The 27864-nt window shown below is 33.8% G+C and overlaps 3 protein-coding genes across 9 annotated transcripts; 1 reads left to right on the top strand and 2 right to left on the bottom strand.

Moving 5' to 3' along the window:
* Nucleotides 1-1220: 1220 nt before the first annotated feature.
* On the top strand, nt 1221-5600 carry LOC141707029 (zinc finger CCCH domain-containing protein 18-like). 4 transcript variants are annotated; one of them, XM_074509992.1, is made up of 8 exons: nt 1221-1685; nt 2638-3605; nt 3694-3867; nt 3968-4147; nt 4265-4356; nt 4444-4614; nt 4730-4859; nt 5123-5600. In XM_074509992.1, exons 2-8 carry the CDS (start codon nt 2662-2664, stop codon nt 5193-5195), a joined length of 1764 nt encoding a protein of 587 aa, XP_074366093.1. In that variant the 5' UTR covers nt 1221-1685; nt 2638-2661; the 3' UTR covers nt 5196-5600. The 4 variants fall into 4 exon arrangements, with proteins under 4 accessions (XP_074366093.1, XP_074366094.1, XP_074366095.1 ...); XM_074509993.1 differs by having other exon boundaries at nt 1222-1685; nt 3700-3867; XM_074509994.1 differs by having other exon boundaries at nt 1223-1685; nt 4280-4356.
* A 7642-nt stretch (nt 5601-13242) lies between these two features.
* On the bottom strand, nt 13243-20178 carry LOC141707031 (WRKY transcription factor 1-like). 4 transcript variants are annotated; one of them, XM_074509996.1, is made up of 6 exons: nt 19953-20178; nt 17270-17317; nt 16161-17173; nt 15909-16077; nt 15657-15821; nt 13243-13824 (listed from the first exon to the last, which is right to left on the bottom strand). In XM_074509996.1, exons 3-6 carry the CDS (start codon nt 17170-17172, stop codon nt 13569-13571), a joined length of 1602 nt encoding a protein of 533 aa, XP_074366097.1. In that variant the 5' UTR covers nt 17173; nt 17270-17317; nt 19953-20178; the 3' UTR covers nt 13243-13568. The 4 variants fall into 4 exon arrangements, with proteins under 4 accessions (XP_074366097.1, XP_074366099.1, XP_074366101.1 ...); XM_074509998.1 differs by having other exon boundaries at nt 17260-17317; XM_074510000.1 differs by lacking the exon at nt 17270-17317.
* Nucleotides 20179-20883: 705 nt separating this feature from the next.
* Nucleotides 20884-23417, bottom strand: LOC141705834 (BTB/POZ domain-containing protein At5g48130-like). Its single transcript, XM_074508714.1, has 4 exons — nt 23235-23417; nt 23074-23143; nt 21757-22902; nt 20884-21649 (listed from the first exon to the last, which is right to left on the bottom strand). Exons 1-4 carry the CDS (start codon nt 23324-23326, stop codon nt 20984-20986), a joined length of 1974 nt encoding a protein of 657 aa, XP_074364815.1. The 5' UTR covers nt 23327-23417; the 3' UTR covers nt 20884-20983.
* Between the last annotated feature and the right edge of the window lie 4447 nt (nt 23418-27864).

Below are 27864 nucleotides of genomic sequence, written 5' to 3' on the forward strand. Positions count from 1 at the left end.
AACGTTTTTACAAATTAAACGCATATGTGGGCTCGGGCAACCTCATCTATGATAGAGTAGGTGTGGGTCCGATGGCCCGCTTATCGAATACTGCTATCATAAGCTCTTGCCTTATCACGTGATCATCTGCTCGTTCTATTGTCCTCTTCTTTAGAAGATGGTGGGTCACCGTGTTACACTCTGTCATGCAACTCATTTAACTGCTTTACTACTATTTTTTTTTTGAAAATAAAAATTATTCAATAATGACCGGTCATACGACATCTACATATATGATCGAAATTGAATAAACGCATAATTATATTAATGTTGAATCATTTTTTCTTGGATAGACAACCAAACGATTTTTTGAAGTGATATCTACATGATGTCTTCCAATTATTATTTTGAGCAATCGACCACAAATGTATCATCATAAAAATATTTATTACCGAATCAATACCATGAAAATTCCGCAGATCTGTAATCCCGGGCATGATGAACCGCAAACAAATCAAATAAAACCAACCTCTCGTTGATACAAACAAAACCCAAATAAATCGGAAATTATTAAAAATTAACCAGAGATGAACTAACAATAATAAAAAGAATAAGAGATCGGGGTTTTCCACCGGTGAAAGCGAATGGAATAGTTGCTTCAAGATTGAGAGAATTTTAGGGTTTCGGGGTTTTTTGCTTTACTACTATTTTATTAATTTAAAAAATAATACAAAAAAGTTAAATTCAATTAATAATCACTTTAATTTTTAACTAAAATCAGATTAAAATTCCATTGAATTTGACTAATCAAGAACTGTCAATTTTTCTAGAACATTATTTGATATAATAAAACGAATTTTCATTTATTTTCTTAACATGTTGAAATGAAAAGAGATTAACGCAAAAGTCGAAGTGTATAAAAGAGTAATAGTGATATACTATAGCTAACTAAGCCGATAAAATTGTGAAACTGAAAGTAGAGATAAGAGTGGGGTTGACTTTGAAGCAGTTAACAGTAGATAAGGGCACATGCGTAATTTCACCCCCATGACTGTTTCCTCGCATTTCGAAACTCAAGCCGAAATTCCAAAAAATCTCCCGCAAATATCTGTAACAATATTTTCAACTTTTTTTATTTTAGTTTTTCACTTTAACATAAAAAGTGAAATATATAAATAGGGTGCGAGAGTAAAGTTACATAGGTTGTTTAAATACTTTTAGGCTACTTCATGCAAAGCACATAGAGTAGTAGTATAAACTAGACTAGATATAGTAGTAAAAATTAGGATGTGTACATGTGTGTGTAAATGAGTATGTTTATATGTTTGTACAAAGAGTATTTAGGAGGTTTGATTTGATTTGATTTTATTTAAAACAAAAGACAAATTGGGCTTAAAGAACAGGATATATATTAACTTTGTGTCAGTTTTGGTTCTTAACAATGCTGTCTTTTCCTGAGGATAGTTTGAGTAGTGGGACACAGCAGTTCTTTTTATTTTAAGTGTACATATCCATGTACATATAGTCATAGATATCTGTTTTGTATATATTTTAGTACTATTTATTTTGGATATACCAAAAAAACAGAGAGAGATTGAGAGAGACTCAGAGAGAGAGAGAGAAATCATGGGAGAGGAAGAATTTCAGTTCATGGATTTGCTGTCTCTCTGACTTTCTTCTGTCTTTAAATTCTTGTGGTTTTCAGGGTATGTCAGATCTTTTACCTTCTCATGCTTTTTATTTATTTATTTTCCAGAGTTCTTAGTTTGTCTTTCTCATTGTATGTGTTTGTGGTAGTATGTTGATTTTTTATAGAGAAAAAATCAACCTTTAGGTTTAAGTGTTTTAATCTCTTGAAGCCTACTTAGTGTTTCTAAACATGAGTTAGAAGTTAGAACTTAGAAGCCTGTTTGTGAATGTTAAAATGCATGCTTTCATTTCATGTTTAGTTGAAGTTATTGGTTTTAAGAGGGTTGTGGATATAATTAAATTTACCAGTCATTTTCTGATGTTGGTCTTTTTTCTCTTTCAAAGGGGTCATTGTTCTGATTCCAGAATTGTTTGAATATGTTATCTGGAGATTTTGTTTTGTACCAATCATTTTTGGAAAGAACAGCTACTCTTATTTAATATGAATTTCTAGTTTCTTTACTCATGTTTGTTTGGTGGATGATGAGTTTTCATGTTCATGATAGCATGTGTATATAATGAATATCTTCACTCACTTCTTGCTAATTTTGTGATTAATCTTTTTAGTTTCTCTTGGAGTGTTCTGATTTTAACAAATTTTGAATTTTGTTTTTCTCAACTTCTATTAGTAATTATTAGATGTTTTTGCATTTCTCCCATCTGGACAACATTTTGCAGGTTCTGGTAAATTATTAGTGAGTGTCATGTGGCACAGTAAGGGCTAAAAGTACAAAAGAATACATTCAATGGTTGGAGGTTTTGAATATCATCTCATGTTTTTGACATACTGATTAAGTATATGATAATCAACATTTGTGTAACTTATAAGTTATAATGAATTTGATATTGAGATAAATGGCTTATTCTACTGTAAATTTGTGTGTGAGCATGTTTATCATTGTTTTTATGCGCAGACAGTTTCTTTGTGTAGTTGCACACTAACACTAGATCAACGTGTGTCTTTTTCAGTGGTTTGTTAGGTTAAAGTTTAAGATGGACTTTACAGATTCTACCAAAGTTGTCTACAATAGAATTCAGAAACTAGAACCAGAAAATGTGTCTAAGATTATTGGTTATCTCCTGTTACAAGATCATGGTGAGAGGGAGATGATTAGATTGGCCTTTAGCCCAGATAATGTACTACACTCTTTGATTGACAAAGCTAAAACTGGATTGTCATCCAAGCCAGTAGCTTCTCTTTCAGTTTCACCTCCTCAGATGATCCCCACACCAATCTCGGAGCTTCCCTTGCAGTTCACTTCATTCTCGGCTTCTCGGTCCTTTCCATCTCTGAGTTCAACGCTTAGAGTGCCGAATCCCTACTGGGACCCCCAAGTTCCTGCAGAGCAGCTGCCAGTTCGTAACTTGGAATATGTCCCGCTAGGATACACAGAATCTGCTCTGGATGATTATCGCCTTCAGAACCAACTTCAGTTTTTCTCATTGGAAGATCAAATGGATGTTGCGAACTCAAATCAGTCCGATGTGTCAGGCAATTACTATTTGCCCAAAACTGCAGTTGGCCCGAGAGCCAACCGAAGGTCTCCAAGTTTGCCTGAATTTCCGGTCAAGGTTTGCCACTATTTCAGTAAAGGATTTTGCAAACATGGAAGCAACTGTCGCTACTTTCATGGCCATCTGATACCGGAAAGCTTCTCTCAAATGTGCCATTCGAATACAAATGAAATTGCAAATGAAGATCAAGATTTTTCACCAGGATCGCTTGAGAAGCTAGAAGTGGAGATCACTGAACTTTTGAAATCAAGAAGAGGATTACCAGTTTCAATTGCTTCCTTGCCGATGTTGTATTATGAGAAATATGGGAAAACACTTCAGGCCGAGGGGTATCTTACGGAGAGCCAGAGACATGGAAAAGCTGGCTATAGCTTGACTAAGCTTCTTGCGCGACTTAAGAACAGCATTAGACTTATAGACAGGTGAAATTAATTAATGTCATTCTTATAAATTTGTTATAGTTCCACATGTTCAAAGAGTAGTTAACTTGTTAAGTTTTCTGTTATTTAGCTACAGACCTCATGGCCAGCATTGTGTTATATTGGCAAAAGATATTCCGGAGTACATGGAGTACAATGGAGAAAGAAATGAGCATGGTGGAATAGTAAATGGCTCTCGCCAGATATATCTGACTTTTCCAGCTGAGAGCACTTTCACAGAGCAAGATGTTTCCAACTATTTCAAGTAAGAAAATAGTAGATTACTGTAGCCAGGATTAATCTATTATTCAAAATATGATTCTGATTTTAACAGTATTTCTCACTTCTGTTTTTAAATTTTCTAGTAAATATGGACCTGTTCAAGATGTTAGAATTCCTTGCCAGCAGAGAAGAATGTTTGGGTTTGTGACTTTTGTTTACCCAGAGTCAGTGAAACAGATTCTGGCTAAAGGGAATCCTCATTTTGTATGTGGTGCGCGTGTTCTTGTAAAACCTTATAGGGAAAAATCAAGACTTTCGGAGAGGTTAGTATATTGGTATTTTGAGAGGAAACATATACTTCATTTATCCACAGTATATTTTGTTTCTCCTGTACTTTATTCCTTTACTGTAGTTGACGCATTAATTTTTTTCATATCTAGCATCTTTTCCCGCAGGAAGTTTTCCGAAAAAGTTCAGCATCCCATGTACTATGGTTCTCATATCGTTGATGCAGAATCTGAAATACACTCAGGTGAGCTTCTTATTTAAATGATTTATATATTTAGCTAATGGTTTGGATATTTGATTCACACCACTGGTTTTATGTTTTATTTGGCAGTTCCTAGATTTTATGATAATTCAGGCATCCTGAGGAACCAGGTTATGGAGGAGCATGAACGTCTGCTTGAGTTTGAAAGAATGCGCTTCTCTGAGATGCAGTTAGCAGCTAAAACTATGAACCATCATCCATACTTTGGCTATGCACCAAGCCAAATGAAGCTTTCTGAAGGTTATAAATTAGACTTAATAAACTGATATTTTTTTATAATTTTGTTTGAATAAATAAATCTCCTTTTTTATAGTTCATGGAACTAATTCTTTCCCCTTCTCATATATCAATAAAGCACATGAAGAACAACCAGACTTCCCCTCCGCGGAACGATTTAATTATTTATTGGATGTTCTTAATAATGGTTCTGGTACTCCTGAAGAGACCATTAAGCACATAGAGACCAAATACAATGATCAGGAGAGGTATATATGATGAGTTCTTCATTTTTCTTATTCCTTTTGACTCATTGTCATAGAGTGACCATTTTATGTGTTGTTGGCCTTATTTCATTTAAAGGCGTTTATTGCATAAAACCTTGTAACAGTGCAGTATGTATCACACTTATCGCAGTGTTTATAATTAATTTAGTGCACAACATGTTCAATTGCTTTGCATGCTTTTCCATTTTGTGTCTCATCTAGCTGACATTTTGTCACGTCGCTTTGTGTTTTCCTTAATGTTGCAGCACTCAGGGACTAAACCTTCCAGATAGTCCGTTCGCATCTACAATGACGAGCAGAATTTCGACAGCTACATAGTTTCAGCAACAGAGAAGGTTACAGATATAGGGAGGACAAAATATCAAAGTAAAAGTTGGTGCTTTATAATACTACAGAAGCAACACATTAGAAATAACTGCATACTAGTCTCAAAGTAGTACTCTTTAGCTTCGAGTTGATACCTAGTCATGAAGAAGAAGCAAATGGTTTCACGTTCTTTTTAACTACAGAAGAAGGGGCCGCAAAGAATATTGGTACAGTCGTACAGACAATCTGCGACAAGTTTGTAAGGTTTTTTAGATTTTAGTCTGTAGTAGACTTCTTGGTATAATCTTTACCTAGTAAAAGAAGAAAGGAAGTAGCAGAAATTAAAGCAAAGAAACGAGACGTATGGGTCTCTGTAGGACTAAGAAAGAAATGGTAATAAATATAGTAGTTCATACATGATCAATATTCAACTGGACTTCATAAATTGTTTGATCTATGTTTTGCATGAGATATGTGTTAAGCTGCGTTATCTTTTCCTTCTTAATATAGGTTTACAGTATGCTTTTTCAAAAGCAAATATGGGTCACAATCTATGAATAAAATTTTTAACGCTAAAACAGTTAAGATTGTTGTTTTGCATTCATTAAAAATATGCGTAGGATGATCTACGAGAGTGCAAAACAATTGTTCTCGCCGCCTGGTGTCGTTGGCAACATAATGTCATCTTTAAACCATCTGTCGCATTCAAATGGTTGTGTCGAAAAGGAAAAGAAATGAGAATAAAAAGGCAAAACAGTCTGGGTCTTGTGAATTGTGAGGTGTGAGCCTCTTTGGTCATTAAAGTAGTGTATACTTTCATGTTTATCTCTTTATTGTCACCACCTGATTGTGGAGAATAAAGAGATTGACCATTGGAGCTGAGAAGGGCCAGATTTTTTTATTTTATTTTATATGTGATATATGATGATGATATTGATACTAATGAAGCAAGGTTATGAATAATATATGATGTCCCCTTTTCTTTTTAACTTCTTTATAGGTTGCCTTGCTTGCACTTTCTTTCACCGTTAATATTAGGATTAAAAAAAAAAGATATAAATAAATAATCTTATGCCTTGTTTGGAACAAGCATTTCATTTAAAATGATGGTTTTTCCAAGAACATAATTTGAGTTGTCATTTCAAATTTTTATATTTGCACCGAAATTTTAAATATCTTGAATTTCAATTCAAATCCAAATTTTTTAATTTATCCAAACATGTTATTTGACCAATCTTAAATTTCAAATGAAATCTAAATGTCTGTTTGGAAAATCCTAAAATAAGTAATTTATGACGTAAAATGAATAATTGTTTTATAAGTGATAAATAGATGAACACTTACAAGTTACATAAGTGTTTGGATAATTTTACTTATAAGTCTAAATTCTTTTTTACTTAAGTTAATCAAAATAAATAATTTTTAAATAGAATTAGTTTAATTCGTGAATTTTAGATTAGATTAAGATTTAAAAATATGTTTTTTAAAACTTAAGTTAATAAAAAAGCGAAAAATCAAAATAAGTTAAGAAAAAGTACGTTGTAACTAACATTCAACTTATTAACTTATAAATTGAAAATCTGACTTATAAGTTGGGTCGACAAACACTCGTCGATAAGTACTTACAGGTTTATAAGTCAATAAGTATATTCTGTTCCCAAACAGACCCTAAGTTATAAACGGGCACTGACTTATCATCAAATAATCTCTCCTTGCAAATGCAAATGTAGTTAACCGTCTACACCTATATTAACATAGATGCAGGAAAATTAGTATGCAATGATTACGAAACTTATCAATTATCAAAATTTGAAAGGTAAAACTAAAATTTACAAAATTTGGCTTCTAACTGTGAATGTTATAAACCTTTTTTATGAACCGTTCTTTTTTTTTAAAGAAAAAATTTCATTATTAGAACTATCATACAATAAAATCTCCAACAAATAAGGAGGAGACGTAAACTCAAATTGGCAATTAATCAAACAGGGTAATCTAGCAATCTCATGTGCTACTCTATTTGATTTTTTCCGAATAAAACTAACAGAAGTACCTACTAAGTGATGTAGTTGAAGTTGACAGCTAACAATGACATCTCCCACCTCAAGATAGTTGATAGTATTGTTATGTAATGCTTGCACCGTCAACAGAGAGTCCGTTTCAACTAGCACTGTCTTCCCCTGAAGTTGATGAACCATAGTCCAAGACAAAGCTTCCCTAATCCCATTGGCCTCGGCTTCAAAAACTGAAACAGGTGCAGGCAAGCAGAGTACTTTACCAGCAAGAAGAGTCCCATGATGGTTTCGAAGCACCATGCCTATCGAAAAAGAATCAGCCTCTGAAAAAACCGAAGCATCAACATTCACCTTGAGCTGTCCAGCACTGAGAGGTGACCACTTATTAGTACTTGCTTGAGTGTCCAACTCCTTCTTCAGAGTGGGTTTATACTGCGTATGTTTAGCTCCCTTCCACTGCAATTGCAGGAGTTACACTCTTACTTTCCCACACCTTTTTATTCCTCCTAAACCAAATGCCCCGTAAAACAGTACAAATTCTAACCACCTCATCCAACTGAGCTTCACCTAACTTACTAAGCAACCACGTAGGAGCAAACTCGACATTACTCATATCAAACTGCAAACCCACATATTGCCAACATTGCACAGCAAAATTGCAGTCGAAAAACAGGTGCAACAAATGCTCTATATCACAGTTACACATAGGACATGTGATTGGAAGAGAGATACCTTTCGCATTAAGACGCCTCCTTACAGGTACCGTATTATGACAGAAACGCCATATGAAAATCTTCAGCTTGTGAGGAATTTGAAGCCGCCAAATCTTACTCCAACCTCCCGACTGTGGGACATCTAGTGTGCCAATATTCTGAGCATGTCAAAAGTGATATCCTGCCTTAGCAGTGTATACACCATTAGAGGAAGCTGCCCAAACAACTCTATCTTTTGTTTCTCGTTGGGGTACATGAATTGCTAATATTGATTCAGCATCTACATCGAGATACTGCTGATGCACCAGATTAAAATTCCAGTGTTTAGAGTTTGGAAAAAATAAGCTCGACACCATTGCATTCCTACCTACATACATGCTGTCATTTTCAACACAAAATTCTGATTTTTTTTCTCAACCATTGGTCTTTCACATCATTAATATCTTGCCCATCACCCACAATCCATCTGAAACCTTTTAATAATTCCTCTTTTGCGGTCCAAATGCCTGATCAGATGAAACTCGACCCAACGCCCTTAGTAGCTCTCAACATATGACAATGCGGGAAATACCTAGCTTTATACAATCTGGCCACAAGGGAATTTGGATTTTGTATGAAATTCCAACAGTGTTTTCCTAACAGCCCAATATTGAAACCATACAAACTCCTGAATCCCAGCCCACTCTTACTTTTCAATCATACTGACCTTATTCCACGACAGCCACTTAACACCTTTCCCTGCTCCCGAACCAGAACTCCACCAAAAAATATTAAATAACTTTTCTAATTTCTGACAAAGAGTTTTGGGGAGAAGAAAACAAGACATACAAAAAGAAGGGATAGCCTGAGCAACATTACGAATAAGGATTGTTTTTCCCCGTCTTGATATTCGTTTAGCCTGCCACCCTTGAATTCTTTTGCTAGCTCTCTCCTTGAGGAAACCAAAAACACGTTTCTTGGATTTGCCCACCAGAAAAGGGAGCCCAAGATACTTACTATTCTCGATATCATTATGCACAACTAAGATCATTTTGAGTTCTTGTTTCTTGTCGGAACGAACATTCGAACTGAAATACACCCCTGATTTTTGGAAATTCACTGACTGCCCCGAGCACCTCTCATAATCTACTAATAAGTTCTTGATTCTCGTTGTTTCCTCCATAGTAGCTTTAAAGAAAAGAAAACTATCGTCGGCAAAAAGAAGGTGGGAGATAACAGGAGCTTGCGGGCTGACACTGCAACCATGAATACCACCAGATTCAAATGCTTGATCAAGAGCATTAGAAAGCCCATCTACACAAAACAAAAACAAATAAGGGGACAAAGGGTCCCCTGTCGAAGACCACGTTTAGGTATAATAGGGCCAATAAATGAACCATTAAAGCTGATATTATATGATACCGTCTTGACACACATCATCATCCTACCTATCCATTTATCACAAAACCCCATAACTTTCATTCTTTGCCGAAGAAAACTCCAATTTACCCGGTCATATGCTTTTCTCATGTCAAGCTTAAGAGCGACCTCCCCTTCACTCCCTGTACTCTTTCTTTTCATGTGGTGAATGACTTCAAATGCCACTAGGACATTATCGTTTACGCTTCTGCCTGGGACAAAGGCTGATTGATTCTCTGAAATAACATCTGGGAGAACTAACTTTAGACGATTGGCCAAGACTTTAGCAAGAGTCTTGTATAAAATATTACACAATGCAATCAGTCTAAGGTCTTTCATGCAATTTGCATTATCTTTTTTAGGAATTAGGACCACATTAGTAACGTTCAGTTCATGTGGGAAAATTATCACGCAATCAGCTTCTACAACATTGATAAACTTCACGACCCAATATCAACCAAAAATATTGAAAAAACGCCGGGTTTAAACCATCAGGACCAGAGGCTTTGTCAGGGTGCATTTGTTTGATAGCAACCGTAAACTCTTCGAATGTTATATCCTCAATCAGTTTAGCATTCTGAGCACTCGAAATAGACCTTGGACTGTGAGTCTGTACACTGTTGACTTCCCCCATATCGCCAGTAAAAACATTAGAGAAATAATGTTTAACAACCTCACACATGTCACCGTGTTTTTCAATTCGATCTCCACTATCATTCACCAAGAAACTAACATGATTTGTTTTTTTCCCGGCCGAGGCACTCTTATGGAAAAATCTGGTGTTCTCATCACCCTCCAAAAGCCAGAATGTTTTGGCACGTTGCTTCCAGTATAACTCCTCATGGAGTAAAAGCTCATTCAACTTATCCCTTTCAACCAAGTAATTATGAACACTGACATCATCAGTACAATCAATAAGCTGTGCAATGATTGCTTTTTGATGTTTTACTTTCTCACGAAACTTGTGGAAGAAAGACTTGCCCCAACGTGCCATAAACGAAGAAACTGAAAACAGTTTAGGTAACAAATGAATAGCTGGTAAATCAGACCAAACTACAGTGACTTCTTTTATGAAAGAGGGCACCTTTAACCATGTGTTTTCAAAATGAAACCTGAAGACTTTCTTTGACACTGTAGCATAGATAGTATCAAGCTGAATAGGATCATGGTCAGAACACGAGGTGTGATGAACACAGAGATTACAAAGTGGAAATTTCGTCCACCAAGATGCAGTGGCAAATGCTCTATCCAGCCGTTCACGAACCCAACCATTGGTTCCTCCGCTCTTTTCCCAAGTAAACTTCCCTCCATGTAAATCAAGCTCTGTTAAACTGCAATCATGAATAACATTACGAAAACCTTCATATAGACTAGGAGGATGAGGAGTGTTACCCTTTTTATCAGAAGAATAAAGGAGGTCGTTGAAGTCCCCCCAGACACACCAAGGAAGGGGAGAAAGAGAAGACAGTTGACGTAAAAATCCCACGAATGACACATTCTCGACCTTTCTGGATACCCATAGAAGCAAGTGAGGCGCCAATCTGAAGTATTTGCTTCCGAGAAAACCACATCAATGTGATTATTAGAATAGCCTGTAACTTGACAATTTACATGACGTTTCCAAAAAATAGTCAACCCACAACTACGACCAACACAGTCTACAGCAAAACATTGATCAAAATCAGACCTTACTCTGAGGTCTTCAATCTTATTAGCAAACGAATAGTCTCAATTTAAAACAAAATTTCGGGTTTACAATCCTTTAAAATATCGTTTAACACACGAACTGTCCGAGAGTTCCCAAACCCCCGACAATTCCAGCTTAAGCAATTCATTTGAACTGGCTAGCTTGCTCCGCAAGCTTAACCAAAAAAGGTTGGTTGGACTCATTACAATCATCAAAAGAAAGTAAAGACTCCTTGTGTTGTACGTGCTCTGTAATACCTGAGACATCTGAATGGAGACGGGCCTCACCCCTTCTTCTTTTTCTTTCCTCTGGATTAAGCCCAAGTGACTCCTCTTCCTCAGGCCCAACAGATAAATTAGTGAAAAGATTATGACCCGTCAAATTTGAAATATTAACAACATTATCTGTCAGCCCCTGATTTTTAGCTATACTAGTTGTATCCTCATGTTTGTTACACTCCTGATTACATGCATGCGCATTAACAGGATTTTGAATTCCCGAAAATTTATGCCTATGATTATCCTTTCCATAACTGCTCCCCCAATCGTCGTCACCCTCATCTCTCAAGCACTTACTCTTACTACCGCCGGCTCCTTTCCGTGGTGGAGCACGAAGCCAGCTTCCCCAATCTTTGCTGACCATGGATATGCCTGAATCCAATTTCTTCGTATAAAAACGTTCAGTGTGAGACAATAATCCACAAGTGAAACAAAAGTCCCCCAATCGTTCATACTTACACTGGACGATTATCTCTGACTTATCTTTGTTACATATCTTTTTCTTCCTTTTCAAAGGTTTACGTACATCAACATGAATTCGCAGCCTCATGCATTCTCTCCAAATACTAGAATTGTTGTGCGAATCATAATGTAAAAATGTGCCAAAGAAATTTCCCAACTACTTCCCCACCGATTCTGACATATAACCTACTGGAAGATCATAGATTTGAATCCAAAAATCGACCTCATTAAGAGATACCTTTACTGGATTCTCACCCGCTTTGATTGTGTTCAACACCAATAGTGCATTGTCAAAAGATCACGGACCACCATTTGTGACCCATTGCAGATCATCTTTATGATAGAACTGAAACAGAAAGACACCCGATTTCAAATCCTTGATACTGATTTTCATTGCAGGTCTCCAAACATCAGCAAGTTTGGATTTCATGACCCGATAGTTTAAATTTTTCTCGGTCAGAAACTTGCCCACCAAACATAACTCAAATCGATTAACATCTTCTTCTACATCTTCCTCTAAGATTAGTTCCTCATTTTCCTCATTATCGATGTCAAGATCTTCCAGTTGCATCTCAATATCTTCTGTGTTAGCCATGGTAATGATACCCTCTCACGATTCTAAAGAATAGAACGAAGAGAAAACTCAGAGACTCTTGGAGAGAAATTAAATTTGGTACTATTATAATATAACCGTTCTTTTTAAAATTTTGATCACTTATTATTTCACTAACATGTATTTTTTTCTAATTTTGACTCGAAAATTAGTTTAGCCACACCGAGTCCAAGTGGTTAAAAATTTATTTATCCCTGGGTTCTCGACCTTGGCTCATCCCGATTTTTTTTAGAAAAGATACTCATTTATTAGGTTATAGTCATATTTGTCGAATAAAAAAATGTATCTAAACCCAATCATGGTTATTTTGGCAATGTGTTTCCAAATGAACGTAAAGAGGCTATTTTCAGTGTATGCACTTCCGCAGGAATCGAAATATGTCAATTGACCACCTGATAAAGTACCAAAATACATATATTTCAGTTATCATGGTAGAGTATTCACATGCAATCATTTACATAGAAAATTCAATATTCTGAATTTAAAAAACAAAAATTTATTAGCAGAGAAACATCTGCAAACACGTATATTGTAAAATTAACAGTATTGCTTTAAAGCAAGTCCATTAGACTATATGTCATTCTCTCTCTACACCAAGGTTAGAATGTAAGGAAGGAGAGCAAAGACATTGATCCACTAGTTTCTGAAATCCAAAACTTCTCACTACAAAGTATTGTACTAAGTGATAAAAATACTTGCTAAATACTCAAATAAAAACGAAATTAGTATAAGAAATATTGCTGGAGATGAAAATATATATTTATGTCTTTAGATACTAAGAGCTAATTTTTTATATTATCTTTTATGGATGTTACAAACTTGGATATGACAATAGGTAGAGAAAAACTCACCATTTCACATGCACAGAACTCTCAAAACATAACGGTACTAAAAGAGACCGGGAACAGTTGCTAAGAATCTGATACTTCTAATATAATCTACATTCTGTAACTAGTACCTCGGAATAGTTTTTACAATCAACAGAAGTCCACACACCTTTACTTGCCATAAAAACATAAACTAACCTCCTCTAACTAAGCAGTTCTAGTTAACCAGTTTCACCTTCTCTTCTATTTGTTCGCAAACAATAAACAGATGCAAAGAAAACGAAGATAGAAAGTGCTCTAATGGAGAACTATCCTCGTCTAGTTTATTAATCATCATAAATTACTACATTAAAGTAGCTTACTATAGGTTTTGCTTATGTTGGGAAAGCCGGTGCTTAGTCAGTAGCACTAACATGAACAACCATGTCAAGACTGGCTGCTTCCTTTTCCTCTGTTTCAGATCTTGATCCACCATTTTGGGGCATTATATTTTTATCAGCTTCTAATGCATTATGAGTCACCGTCCGTGCAGAAGGTAAAGTATGGTCATGCTGTCCCTCGTATGTGGTAATAACCACTTTTGGATCATGGGAAGCCCGCTCAACGTGTTTCTTAACAGGGCAACCCGTGTTTGAACACCTATAGTAGCTCCTAGTAACATTAAAGAAAATATTATTAATTATTTTCCTAGCCACAAACAATAATGTTGTTAAAAAGCTAGTACGGAAATAATTTTCAATGTAAATTACTAAAAGTTCTCTTTCAACATTAATATATGCATTTAATACATTTTTTTATAAATCCAGCTCCAACATGAGCATAGGTAACAAATATTAGGATGTATATCTTGCAGAGAAATATAGTTCCTTCGTATTACTATTTGCAAACTTGATCAAAAATATAACAAACAATATTCTGACTTGTCAATTTCATATGAAGAGATAAGAGAAACATAGAACATTGTACAGCTTAAAACTGCGTATATAATAGAAAACTGTTTAACACAGTAAGAGCATCTACAGCCTCATGGTTTCATTCTAAAAGTAAAAAAATAAAATTTGCCACTAGCAACTCAGTACATTGATATATTAGTCATCTCCAACAATTTAATTATTTTAACTCCTTATCTGTCAGTTTTATTACTTGAAGCACTATATATTTGAGAAGGTAACAATATCAAAAGAAAAAGGTAAAAGAGACTTGATAGGTATTAACATAAATGAAATAGGGAGGAGACTGAGGCTTTCTATTAATAGGGAGGAAAGAGAGGCTGGCATTTAAACTTAATTTTCCCGTATCTAGAAAGGGAATGGATACCATACCATGGAGTATATCCAAGTCTGTAAAGTAAGCTTTGAAGCAGGAAAGATATATCTTTTGGAATGAGTCTGTTAATGCTAGATTTCTACAAAGACTTTTGTAGAGAGACTAATGCATCTCTTTTCAGTGAAGGCACCTAGTTATAATAAGGGCTGCATAATGCTTGGCACCTCGTTAAAAAAGCTTTGGGTTCAAATAATCTGGCAATGTCAGTTTATTAAAAAAGATTCGGTATTTGTAGTAACTTCCGGTCAGGGATTATTTTTAATCTCATTCAGAGGCATTTTATCATAAGCTATTAAACTGACAATTATATGTGCTGCAGTTGTTTCTTTTCAACAAACCTGTCGAAAACTGTTTGCTTTGCTCTATAATGTGAAAACTATTAAAATGAGGACTATTAATAGTAATATAAATACTAAGGCAAAGCTTAAGAAAATAATGTGATCTCATGTTTACTCTTTAAATGATCCTGTAAACTATTTTCCATTTTTTTTACTCTATTTCAAGAGGACTATATTTACCCAAAAACTTATTTTTTTTCCTCGGAGTAAAATGACATAAAAACTGATAACATTTAGTCCATAGGATAACTCAACAGTCAACAGAGCAAGTTTGTATTAAGGTCCTTGACTCCTTTGTAATGTAAAATTGGAGGAATATCAGAATCTATTCAAGCCTTGCATCAGTTTTGAAAATTCGCCCTAAGGTCGTGAGAAATATTTATGCAACGAACATAACTTGACTTGGTTCAATACAACCTCTTCTTACTATATGCTTCCCTCCCTATTTATGTATCTAGTTCAGCCAGTGCAGACCCATGACAGAAAACTTAAAACATGGAGCAGGCCTTCTTTTGGAAGAGAGCCAGTAAGCCCGACTATTTTATCCGTTTTTTTCGAAATAAAGCATGCCTTCTTTTTAGGTCTTTTGGGTGATGAATGCATCGCTATCACTCTAGTGCAACGACTTCATTAGAAATAAATATAAGTTTATCTAGTAAAAGATATTAATAACCTCCTGGCATACGAATGTTAGTGCAACAAATTAAAACGACACTGCCACATACTTACCTCGGATGTATTTATCTTACTAATAGCAATATTAAAAAGACACTGCCATATACTGCCACGCGACCACGACTATTATACAGGATGTATTACCTCGGATTTGAATTGCCTTTCACTAACTTCTGTCCATACTTACGCCAGCGATAACCATCATTCACTATATCAACCAGACTTGTAGTTTGGATAACAATCCGTGATTCACCATTTTCCCTATTAGCTGAAGCCAAATTATCGCCACTGATAGAACTTTCTCTCTTCCTGTTTACAAATTAAAATTTAGTGTACAACTATACAACAGTGCATCGCCTGCTTAACAAATGCTATATATATATATTATCAAAATACCGTCTTTTAGAGTCCCGGTCACCATCATGATCAACCCTGTCTTTAGCTTTATTTGATTTAGAAGCAGAAAATTCCATAACATCAAGGCTTGCTTGAACATGCAAGGGCTTGGGAGTTTCTACTAGCACAATTTGATGAGGCTTTTCCTTGTGAATGTTGGTTGTTTCATCTTTAAATAATAGTCAAATATATTAGACAATTTAACTAACTGGCAAGTTTAAAAAAAACACAGTAGTAAATTTCGTCATTTACCTTCGCTTCTGGGCACTTCAATTCCGACCAAAGAAGAATTTTCTGGTGTTCTTGCTTGCACAGATACAGGTTTTCGGGGACTTTGTTGAGGTTTGGGATGTTCATGGTTCCCCCGGCAATTAATATCAGTTATATTCCCCTCGTGTGATCGTTCCACTTGCTTTTTGGCAGGGCAAGTTGGAAATGTGCATTTGTAATAGCTCCGAACAAACTGGTTTCCTCTGACCAGTTTCTGACCATATTTTCTCCAGTTAAATCCATCGTCTGATGGCTTTTCAGGCAATTTACTGCGACCAATCCCTTCTTGAGCATATGGTAATGCTTGAACCCCAACATCAGGGTTCCTACGCAGAGGTAATTTTTCCAAGATTTTGTCCTGCTTTATAGATAAACTGGAAATCACTTGATCAGATTGTGATGCAGAGAGGTAAGTTTCATGATCATGATTTTTATGCAATGAATCTCGCACATCCGCAGGAATAGTAGAAAGAGCTGTTTCACGTTCAGTGATTTCTGAGGGTAGGTTAACAGTACTTAAGGTCTGTGTGGTCTGCAAATTCTCCAACTCTTTCTCAAGCATTGTAGGGAGGGAGCTTCCTTCTTGACAAGATTTAGATGTTCGAGTGACACTATCAAAGCTGTACCCCTGACATAAAATAACAGGCTCAGTCCCATGCGCTACAGATATAGAACTTTCATCCTGGATTGATTGTGATGCATCTGTTGCATCATCAGGGCTCTGTAATGGTTTCAGATTATTTAGCCCTTTCTCTGGCTTCACCTGATTGATGCTGCTTTCTTGACTTGCTTGTAATATCACTGGCTCGAACAGGTTTTGCCTCTGCTGCAGCTTACCTGGCTCTGGCTTTTTATGTATTACAGATGGAGGGGTTCCTTTTTGGTTCCACATTGTGTCGTGAAGCACATCTAAGTTCTCTCCCTGCTGCAACTTGTCAGAAGAAATTGCATCAGCCATGCTTTCCCTTGAAGTGACCATGTGCGTTTTTAGCATCCTAGCAGTAATAGATCGGATACAAGTTTAGTTTGTATTGGGGAAATATTATCTTCACATGCTAATCTAATTTTAAGACGACCGTACGAGAACTAACTTGAAACTTCGATACGAGCCTCAGATACCATGTGTTCAGTATAGAAACCTAAAAATCAGCACACAATGTAAATATTTAAAAAATCAAGAAATTTAAATTGGTATAACATAAATTAAAGGCATAGATGAATATAATCAAAAAGTCAAAAACTGACGGCAGCTAAAAGAGTACACTAAAAAATGCCTAAAAGCAGCCAATCCAGGTGTAAACTCTAAAACCTAATTCTGACAGATTCACTGAAATATTAGAGTTACAAAGAAATATTAAATGAAAGCAGCTGTGATAGTTGCAGATAGATAAATGCTCCAAATCCAACAAAGTGTTGGTGCAGTGGTTGAACTCGTGTCCCCCTTGCGGGAGGTCACGAGTTCGACTCCTGGTGTGTGTGTGTGTGATCAATTATAAAAAAAAAATGCTCCAAAACTGCAGGATACAGAAAAAAATTAGGTAAATATTTTTTAAATTCATGTGTAATACATGATCATAATGCAGTAAAAACTCAATAAATTAATATTCGATTCATTGATAACCTCGACTAGATAGCACATTTCCCTAATCAGAAAATAAATATTCTTGGTCCAATTGTAATATAGACAATATACCTTGTTCCTCGATTAATAAATAACTATTAAAAGAAATACAATTCTCCAGTATTGAGGCTATTACATAAAAAATTCCGGTCAAATAATACGAAAGAGTAAAACTATGGACTGTATAAAAAAATAAAATATGTTAAGTACGTTTTGACTTTTGATCCTCTTGCTGATTAACTTAAAATGGGTTCACAGCATAATACACATATTTTGTTTGTTATTAACACGCTTGGCATAACAAAGCTCTTTGGACGGAAGTCATAAAATATATGACCAACAGCCGTGAAATAAAGTTGTCAGACATTGTAATTAAGGTCCTGTCAACAGAAACACCTATTAACAGAAAGGTGGCACTTGAGGAAAAAAGGTAATTTTCACGAAGAAGTATACATTGCATTATGTATATTACATAGTTAGGAAACTTTTATTTTATAGGGAGAGATGTTGCGCTATTTGTTCAACATTGCATTATTATATTACATAGTTAGGAATCTTTTATTTTACGGGGAGAGATGTTGCGTTATTTGTTTATTCATTTTTACATATTCAACTTAATGTTGCATTATCATTTGTACATGGTTAAGAATTAGAAAGACAAGGTTGATTCTAACGCCGACTCAAGCGTTGTGTTGTGTAAGAATCTAACGTGACAAGTCCAGGTATTAATTTTATACATATGGTATAATTTTTCGAAAACTTTTGGGTGTGCAAGTTATGATGAAAAGCTTTTTTTCCTAAAATTAAATTTTAAATTTCCCAATACGTGAAGACAAGTTAATGTGGAGATGATGCAAGAGGATATAATAATACTACGTTTCTTCAGAAGACACCAAATGGACTTCTTAAACACTCCACATTAACTATGTGATTCCAGAATGCTTCACCGAAGTAAGGTTTATATGTGATATCTACTATACACTTTTACGGGTTCACTTCATCAATTCTTTGAGGTCCCCCTCTCAGACACATCCTTTTATATGGAGTCTTGTTTGCCTTCTCAATTATTCTAAGGTTGAATTAACGAGACTGAGCAGCATATATGTAGAATAGTTGTCTATCAATTTACATTTGTTTATTCGAAAATAAAATTCAGACATATGATATTAATTAATTTTTAGGAATCTAGATACTTCTTAGAATAAGTTCTCTTTTATTTAAGATTTAAGTGCTTCAGAAGCTCTTCATTATTTGACAGAGTCGATATATACACAACAAAAATAATTTGATAAATCAGGTACCTGGCTGACCACTGACCAGATTAAAAACAAAATTAATGCAAAATAAACACCGTGCAGCTAAACCATATGATCAGATAATCCATTAGCAGGGGGTGAGAGTGACGGTGACTAACATATTTTCAGAAGAAAAAACGTCGCTACGCTGATCAGGCATTCCTCAGTTTGAAATTTCTAATAATGGTATACATATCTTTTAGAATAAAAGAAAAGTTAAAATTCCACTTGGAACGCGCGGAACGGTTACATCTAGTTACTTAAGTTTAAATTCAATCATCCTTTTTTTTAAAACGTGTACATAATCCTCCTCATCCTAGGAACCACAGGTCGAGGGCACGAGTTTTAAAATCTTTTATAGCTGCCTTAACCAAAACCATTGTAAAACACTACCCTATCTAATTAGCATACATAAGTAATAAATTTTACAAAGTAACAGAAAACAAAATACTAATAGTTAGTAATTCCTCGAAAAGCATAATGATCATCCAGATAAATCAATTGCATATTGTTTATGAACAAAAAAAACTTATCAGTGTATTAACATGAACAGATTACACCTGTACAGCCCAAAACAAAAAATTAACACAAACAGTTAATACATTTCTGACAATATACAGAGAGAGAGGGGAGAGAGAGAGGGGGAGGCAGGGAGGGAGAGAGAGAAGGGGGGAGGCAGGGAGGAAGGGAGATAGAGAGAGAGGGAGAGAGAGAGAGAGAGAGAGAGAGGGTTATATACATATATGGTAATTTAACAGCAGATCAGGTGCGTTGATCATAATCCAAAAAACCCTAAAAACCCATATTTAATCTGAATTAGTCAATTAAAATACTAAAGAAAGATAAGAAATAAATAACCTTGATATAGGAAGCTGAAATTCCGGGAGGTAGAATTGAAGCGGTCAGTCGGCGGCAGAAAGAGTAAAGATGAGGGGGAATAAAAATCTGATTAATTATGTTTTAGATGTGTGTGTTTGCAGACGAAGTGAGGTAGAGCAAGGAAAGAATTAAGGAAAGATGAGAACTAACAAACTCGTACTAGCTGTAGAGAGAAGAAAGGTTTGTTTTTCTTGTCAGTGTTTTGTGTTTTGTTTGTGGAGAATAACAACCTTAATATAATAATAATAAACTAAAACCAGTGTTTTATTTTGGTTTTTTTTCTATAATTTTTTATTCATGGACTACTGAGCAATATAAAAATCTTATAAAAAAATTGTCATGCATTGTGTTTAATTATAGATTTATTTATTTATTTATTTGAATTATGGGAAAAAACATATTTTGGTCATTAGAAAATGCTATAGTTCCAAATAGGTTTTAAAAAAAGTTATAAAAAATTATATATTAAATTTTTATTCGCTAAATAAAAGTAGACTTTCCTATATTTATATTAAAATTATTAATTAAATAATTTTATACAGTCACATCAGTCATAATATATCATTTTTATAATATTTGTTTGTACTATTTTTGGTTGGTGTGTCATTACTCTTTGGTTTATATTCCTGATCATGTTCAAAAGTTTTGTTTGTTTGTTGGTACAACGTTTGTGGAATGTGAAACCTATACTCATGTTTGTTTGTCTCTCTCTTACTCTTCTGCAATTATCATTAATTCTAACTGCTTTGTACACTATATTGATCTATTTTATAATTTTCTTTCTTGTAAGAAAAAAAAAGGGTTACAGTCCTTTTATCTGCGAGATGTTTTGGTTTTGGATTAATCGCAAGCAGTTAAAAATCAACGAAATTATTTGCATAACACTCCTTCCATTCATAACGTCAAAAAATTAAAGATCCTGTTTGCACAGCACTGCATCTGTTTCTATGAAGAATAGAGGACGAACTATCATTAGTGCTAAAGATTCAAAAATGTAATTTGATAACTCATTACACTGCCTTGGTCCTTGAACTAGTAGTGGTCTTTCTGTGCAATCTCCTGCTACTGCTGAACAAACTTATTCTTCTGAATAATTTCACTAACCTGCTAGCATGCTTTCTTTGGGATGATAAGTTAACAGAGCCAATGCAGCTTATCAGTGAATTTCTCTTCTTGCCGGACTTTATATTACACGACGTGGAACTCCGTGGATTAGCTGAACTTTGATTTATTGTCATCGGATTCTTCTGCATTTCAAGCCTTGTCTTCAAGGTATTGAGTTCTTGTTCTAAAGTCTGAATTCTGAAGCTTGTGGATTCGTAGTCCTTTTGTGAAAACTCAGACCTTTGCAATGCTGGAGCTTTTTTGTGTGGAACTGAATTGAGGGGTCTGCTGCCTGTTTCTCCACTCGTGTAAGTGGGGCTTTCTTCGAGATTTTGGCTTCTTGGTAGGCTCCCGGAGAATTCTTTACAATGCGCTTCGTATCTGAATGAGTCTGAGCATTCTTTCAATGTTTGATGTGTATTTAGTTGTTGAATAAAAAGTGCCTGCACAACTAGTCGCAGTGGCATTAAATTGTTTTGAACCGCTTGGATACACACCTCTGGTGATAGTTTCTGGCATTTGAGGTTTTTGCACACCATGGCTTTCTCTTCCGGTGTCAAGTCCTTGTGCACCTAAAAATAAACATAATCCGCCATTTAAAACAGAAAGCATATCATTCAACATAATAAAGATTAGATATTAATTCAGAATTTGTTTGAGCTTAAGGTAAAAAGATTACCTGCAGAAAGGTGTCTAATGCATGGTAAAGATGATCATGGTTTTGTCTGCTTGACGTTGGTACCATTTCTACGAGAGCCACAATTCTTTTCAAACTCATTCTCGGATCAGTAGCTATATGTGCTAGATAAGAATCCCATAATTCTGCAACAACAGAGTTATTTGGCGAATGGATATAATCTGAGTCCATGTTTGATGCCACATATGTGGAAAATATATTCTCCATTGTGGCCAGTTCAATACTAGAAGATAATGAATCACTCCCGGTTGCTGGGAAGAGAAAATCTTCAAAATATGCTGTATGCAAAATGGTAGCAATTTGATCTTGTAACTTTCCCTGAATATATTTGCTTGTTAGGCCAAATTGCAGAGATCTAGAAAGCAATGACAAGTAAAACCCAACAGGAATCGCTTTACTAGCCTTCTCCCCCATGGGAAGTAGACTAATGACACCTCGCAAGACTGTCAAATCTTTGTTATTTGTATTCTCACTGCCATTTTTGTCACCCGAGGATTGGCGAGTCTTGGTTGATAGGATCCATTTATCTGCATAGAAAAGAACAATAGGACTGACATATTTTTCCCTCATACCTTGTCTTCTTAAAGATCCTATTATCCTCTTGAAAAATACGAATGGCAACGCAATAAGATCTTTGATCCAGAGATCTCGTCTCACAATCTCCTCCACTTTTTGACAGCTCCAAGCTTGACTAGCTAACATGTCCAATGTAACTACTGGTTGGTTCCTCCTCCTCTCTGGATCAAGAATTTCCATGCAAGACATGAAGGCAAGTGACTCGATGCAACGACTCACAATCAGCAGATCTTCAGCCCATGGAAGCAAAGTTTGACACTTCTGGAGAACAATTAAAGTGTCATCCCAACTTTGTAAGACAACTTGGTTCAGATAGATATCAAACCTTTGACACAGGTTGCCAGAGCAATAATCTTCTGTCATTTCAAGAAATTCTGCCGCACATCTTAGAGCAGCTACATTAAATGGATCAACTAAAGATGATGAGCCGTAGATGAAGAGGGAAATCATCTCAAAGGTTTCTGGTCCACCAGGAAAATCTTTTGGTAGCTTAATCTCATTTGATTCACCAAGTGTCCTGCTAAAGTATCCACTCTTTGAAATCAGTGGATACTGTGAAAAAACAAGGCATTCTGTTATATAATCAAGAAAGCAGGCAAGTATCTAGCAAGAGTAACTTTTTTTTTTGAGGGCATTGTATTTAGGATATATAAGTGCAACCCTCAATCATGCAAAATGCAGCAATAAACAAATATTTAGTTCTGAATTTAAGATCTCAATCACCTTGTGGAGGTTAAAAGTTCTATCAGCAACTTGAACAGAAAGCGAAACGGGAAAGCCAGTCTCTTGGCTCCTGTACACACAATTTAAAGATTGTTTTAGAAAGAAATGTAATTGGTTATGGACTTCTAACTAAACACATACAGAGATATAGAGCTAGATACCATGATATGATTTTGATTTTGAGTAGTGCAGCAACATTTGGAGATGGAAAAGGACTTGAAAGAGGTGAAATGTTAAAACTTGCAGTATCCATTACAATAACTGTATAACTACTAACTTGTAATATGAAAGAGTAGTAATGTAAAGGTTGGAACTGAAGCTTGCAAGCTACAACTGGTAATAAGAAGAATGCTCTGAGCTTGTACAGTTTATAATATATTTTTTTGTTACAGATTCTAGAATGCAGAAGACAAGTCAGGTGAACATGATGACTCTGATTAACACTTAAATATCTCTTTCGAAAATTTAATATAGATTAACGAGAAGAATGGTATTTCAGTAGACTCTTTTGTAGAGAGAGTGCTGCAGTCTTATTTGTAGATATGGTCAAAGTCGTAGGCCGCACGAGTGAGATTGAGTAACCTAGTTTTGAGGCATAAAAAACGATGGAGACTCGAATCTTGTGAAGTTGGAGAAAAGTATGTTAACAAAACAAGAATTGAACACTATTTGCCACAAGTATAGTATAAAACTAAGGTGTGGGGGACGCAGAGAAGGTGAAGTGCGGATGAAGATTTGGTGGGTTTAGGGAATAAGCAAACACCCGAGACGGCACGTACAAGTGTGTGATTACTGCTACACTAGTTGTTTGGTTTTTTTTAAAGTTTTAACCGACTGGCTTACTCCTCTGCATCTCCTGATCCTCGCTCTCTTCTGTTCTATAGTCCCTCCTCCCTCGGTCTTATTGAATTAACATAACAAATCTATATATTATAAATTGTTGAATAACTTTTTCCTAAATTTGATATTCATATTTTGGTTGGGATATGATTTTTAATTTGAATTTGACCATACTATCCATTTTTAGATTTGGTATCCATATTAGATTTATAAAATATTCATGTACCTATTATGACCCATTTTAAATATAGAAACTTTGCAATACAATTTTAAATATTAATTGTGTTAATTATGATAAGTTTTTTTTTTTTGAAAACCAGTTATGGTAAGTTCTTAATACAAATTTGAAGTAAAGTTTAAATTTTAACAGATTTATTTATAGAAATAATCTCATAAAATATATAACATAAAAATAACATATGTAACGAAAATAGTTTTTAAATAAATTTATTATAATATGTAGATGCCATACACTTATTATATAGATAATTTAATTTTTCGTAATCATATTATTCAATTTGAATTATAAATTTATTTATTTATTTTATTAAATAATTTTTGAAATCCCGTGTACAAAGCACGGGCTATAAACTAGTTTTAACAACAATCGAACAAGAAAAAAAAATATATACTGGAGGAGTATGGAATACATAGAACAAAAATGAATTATTTTCATTACTCTGTTTTATTTTCCAAATACCATTTACATATGTTTCACTACAATGCTAACACTCCCACACTTATTTTAAGTCAAATATATGAAAAAATATCTGATAACTAGTTTATTGACTTATAAGCCCGCAAGAGCTTATTGACGAGTGTTTGTCAATCCAGCTTATAAGTTGAATTTACAACTTATAAGCTGATAAGTTGAATGTTAGTAATAATGTATTTTTTCTCAACTTATTTTTTATTTTTCATTTTTTTATCAATTTTAGTTTTGAAATATATTTTTTAAATGTTAATATAACTTAAAATATAAAAATTAAGATAAAAAATTTTAATTTTCTTTTATTTAGCAAAAAAATTATATTTTTTAATTCATTTAAATAAAAAATATATATATACCGGAGGAGTATGGAATACATAGAACAAAAATGAAATATTTTCATTACTCTGTTTTATTTTCCAATGCCATTTACATATGTTTCACTACAATGCTGACACTCCCACACTTATTTTAAGTCAAATATAGGGAAAAAAAACTATATAGGGCATGTTTGGCAAATCTGATAAACTGGTTTATTAACTTATAAGCTCGCAAAGAGTTTATTAACGAGTGTTTATCGATCTAGCAAGCTGAATTTACAACTTATAAACTGATAAGTTGAATGTTAGTAATGACGTACTTTTCTCAACTTATTTTTTATTTTTCATTTTTTTATCAATTTTAGTTTTGAAATATATTTTTTAAATGTTAATATAACTTAAAATATAAGAATTAAGATAATAATATTTAAAAATTATATTTTTTAGTTCATTTAAATAAAAAGGAAATGACTTATAACTTAAATTATCCAAACATTTATATAACTTATAAGTATTTATCAATTTATTACTTATCAGTCACTTATTCGGTCTATATTATAATTTACTTATTTTAAGATTTTTCAAAGTGACTGGTATTCCGATTCTACATAGGTAAAGGGTTTTCTGGACACTTTGGTCACCTAAAACCAAAATCAGGGATCAAACGGACCGATATTTCAACAGCTGAACGTGTACCTTGCAACCAGAACTAGGATACAGTCGCGCGATTTTTTTCATTTTTCTTTTCTTTTATATTAGTGGATTTTGTCAAATTGATCCAAATTTGATTAAAATTTATGTCTATATATAATTTAAAAATCTAAAAAATACATATTACAGTAGTAGGTGCTTTCAAAGAAGATAGATTGTCAATTTTTGAAAATGGTAACCCCCAATAAATCAAGATAAAAGTTATGGGCTGAGAAATTACAAATGTCATTGGGCCAAAAAACAATCAAACGTGGAACTCAGTAAAGAAAATGATTAATTTTATTATCTAGCCTACATAGAGTAGGGAATATTTGTTGCTGATCTAAAGTCCAAAAAGATAATATAAGGACCCAAATAGGAAAAGTTGGCTCAGCTGGCCCAATGTGTTATTCTGGTTTTAATTTGTTGTTCCTCGATTGACAAGTGTAAAAATATTCAAATATTAATAAATTAATATAAACTAGTATTATTAGGGGTGAGAAACCAAAATACCCACAATTTGGGGAGATTTGCCCAAAATACCTATTGACGGGACGTTCCGCCCTTTTTACCACTGAATACGCATGTCAGTAATGCGGATTCAAATTTTAAAATTTTAACAAAGAATACGCATGTTCAGCATGCGTATTTACTTTTTGTTTTTTTGTGAATACGCATGTATGTTAAACATGCGTATTCTTTATAAAACCAAAAGTGAATACGCATGTTCAACATGCGTAGAACATGCGTACCCTTTATTGAATTTTTGGAGGCTGAATACGCATCACTGAAATGCGTATTTCGTGGGTATTTTAGACGGTTCGCGCGCATCTGAGCATTTTGGGCAGTTGAAGGTGGAAAATAGTGTATTTTGGGCATTCTTTCTATTATTAGCTTAAAACCTGTGTCATGTACGGATCGGATTTTTTTTAATATTATATAAAAAAGTTTAAAAAATATTTTAAATTCAATTCTTAATTTTGTTCATTTATAACTTTAAATTATATAACTTCATGATATTATATTAGTAGACATATATGTTCAAAACTTTTTTGGACATTTAAACTTATTTAAAGTGATATCATTGTTAGGGGGATTATTATTATAACGAAATTATTATTTTATTGAAGCTAGAAATATAATGTCTCAATTATGTTGGGACCTTCAAAAATATTATTTTAGCATGGTGATTACTTAATCGATTAACTATAACTCTATAAAAAATATTTTAAAAAGACAATATTACTTATTGGACAATATAGTTTTATTGATAATTTTATGTGTATTTTTTAAAAAACTAATATTAATGTTTTAATTAAAATTTGATTTTTTTTAATTCACATCAATAGGATACGAATTTTACTTACTCTAATATAAATTTGATTTATCTCGGATAAGTGGTTTATATTATTTTATTTTAACCCGATGTCGGATGCCCAATACACCGATCAAATCAAACTAATTATTTTTAGTGTTTTTTTTTAAATCTGGATTAATAAGATAATTTGGTTTTAGACTGAATAATTAGTATATATTAATTTATTTTTGTTGGTCGAATTGTATTTTTATTTTAGTTTTGTGTTAATCTGAATCAATTGTATAATGTATTTTTTAGCTTGGATAAATAATATATATTATTTTGTTTATCTAAGTTTATAATTGATAGTATTGTTATTTTATCTTAATCGGAGTCACACGATATATCAACTAAATCTTAATAATAATATTTAGTTTGCTTAAATTTAATTTAGCCCGAAGTAGAAAATTAGAATAATATAGAACTCGATATGAATTAAAATATAAATTGGTAGAAGAAGTTAAATTTAATATAAATTATAATGATATAGAGTTCGTTATAAAATATAATTGAAATTGATAAAGTAATAGATGAAGTTGACTTCAATATCAATTAGAATTAGAATTTATTGACCCAACAATTAAAATTAGAATAATTAAGCAAGTGTAATTAAGTAATTTCAGCGAGTACCGATCAACCGACTACCAAATTTTTAATGTTTCGTCTATTATAATATAATATAGATAGTATAGATATGTGTATATGATTAAAACTGAATATTAACAAAAATTAAATGTGTCTGTAACTAAATTTTTTATAGGATTTGAAATAAATTTTAATTATCACATTTGAAATATTAACCCCTTATATTTAAAAAAATAGGCTTGCTTTTGTATTTAAAACAGAATTAAATTTAAATAATTATCAAAAATTAA

Source organism: Apium graveolens, chromosome 2 (genome assembly GCF_009905375.1).
Source record: "Apium graveolens cultivar Ventura chromosome 2, ASM990537v1, whole genome shotgun sequence".
Classification (NCBI taxonomy): Eukaryota; Viridiplantae; Streptophyta; class Magnoliopsida; order Apiales; family Apiaceae; genus Apium; species Apium graveolens.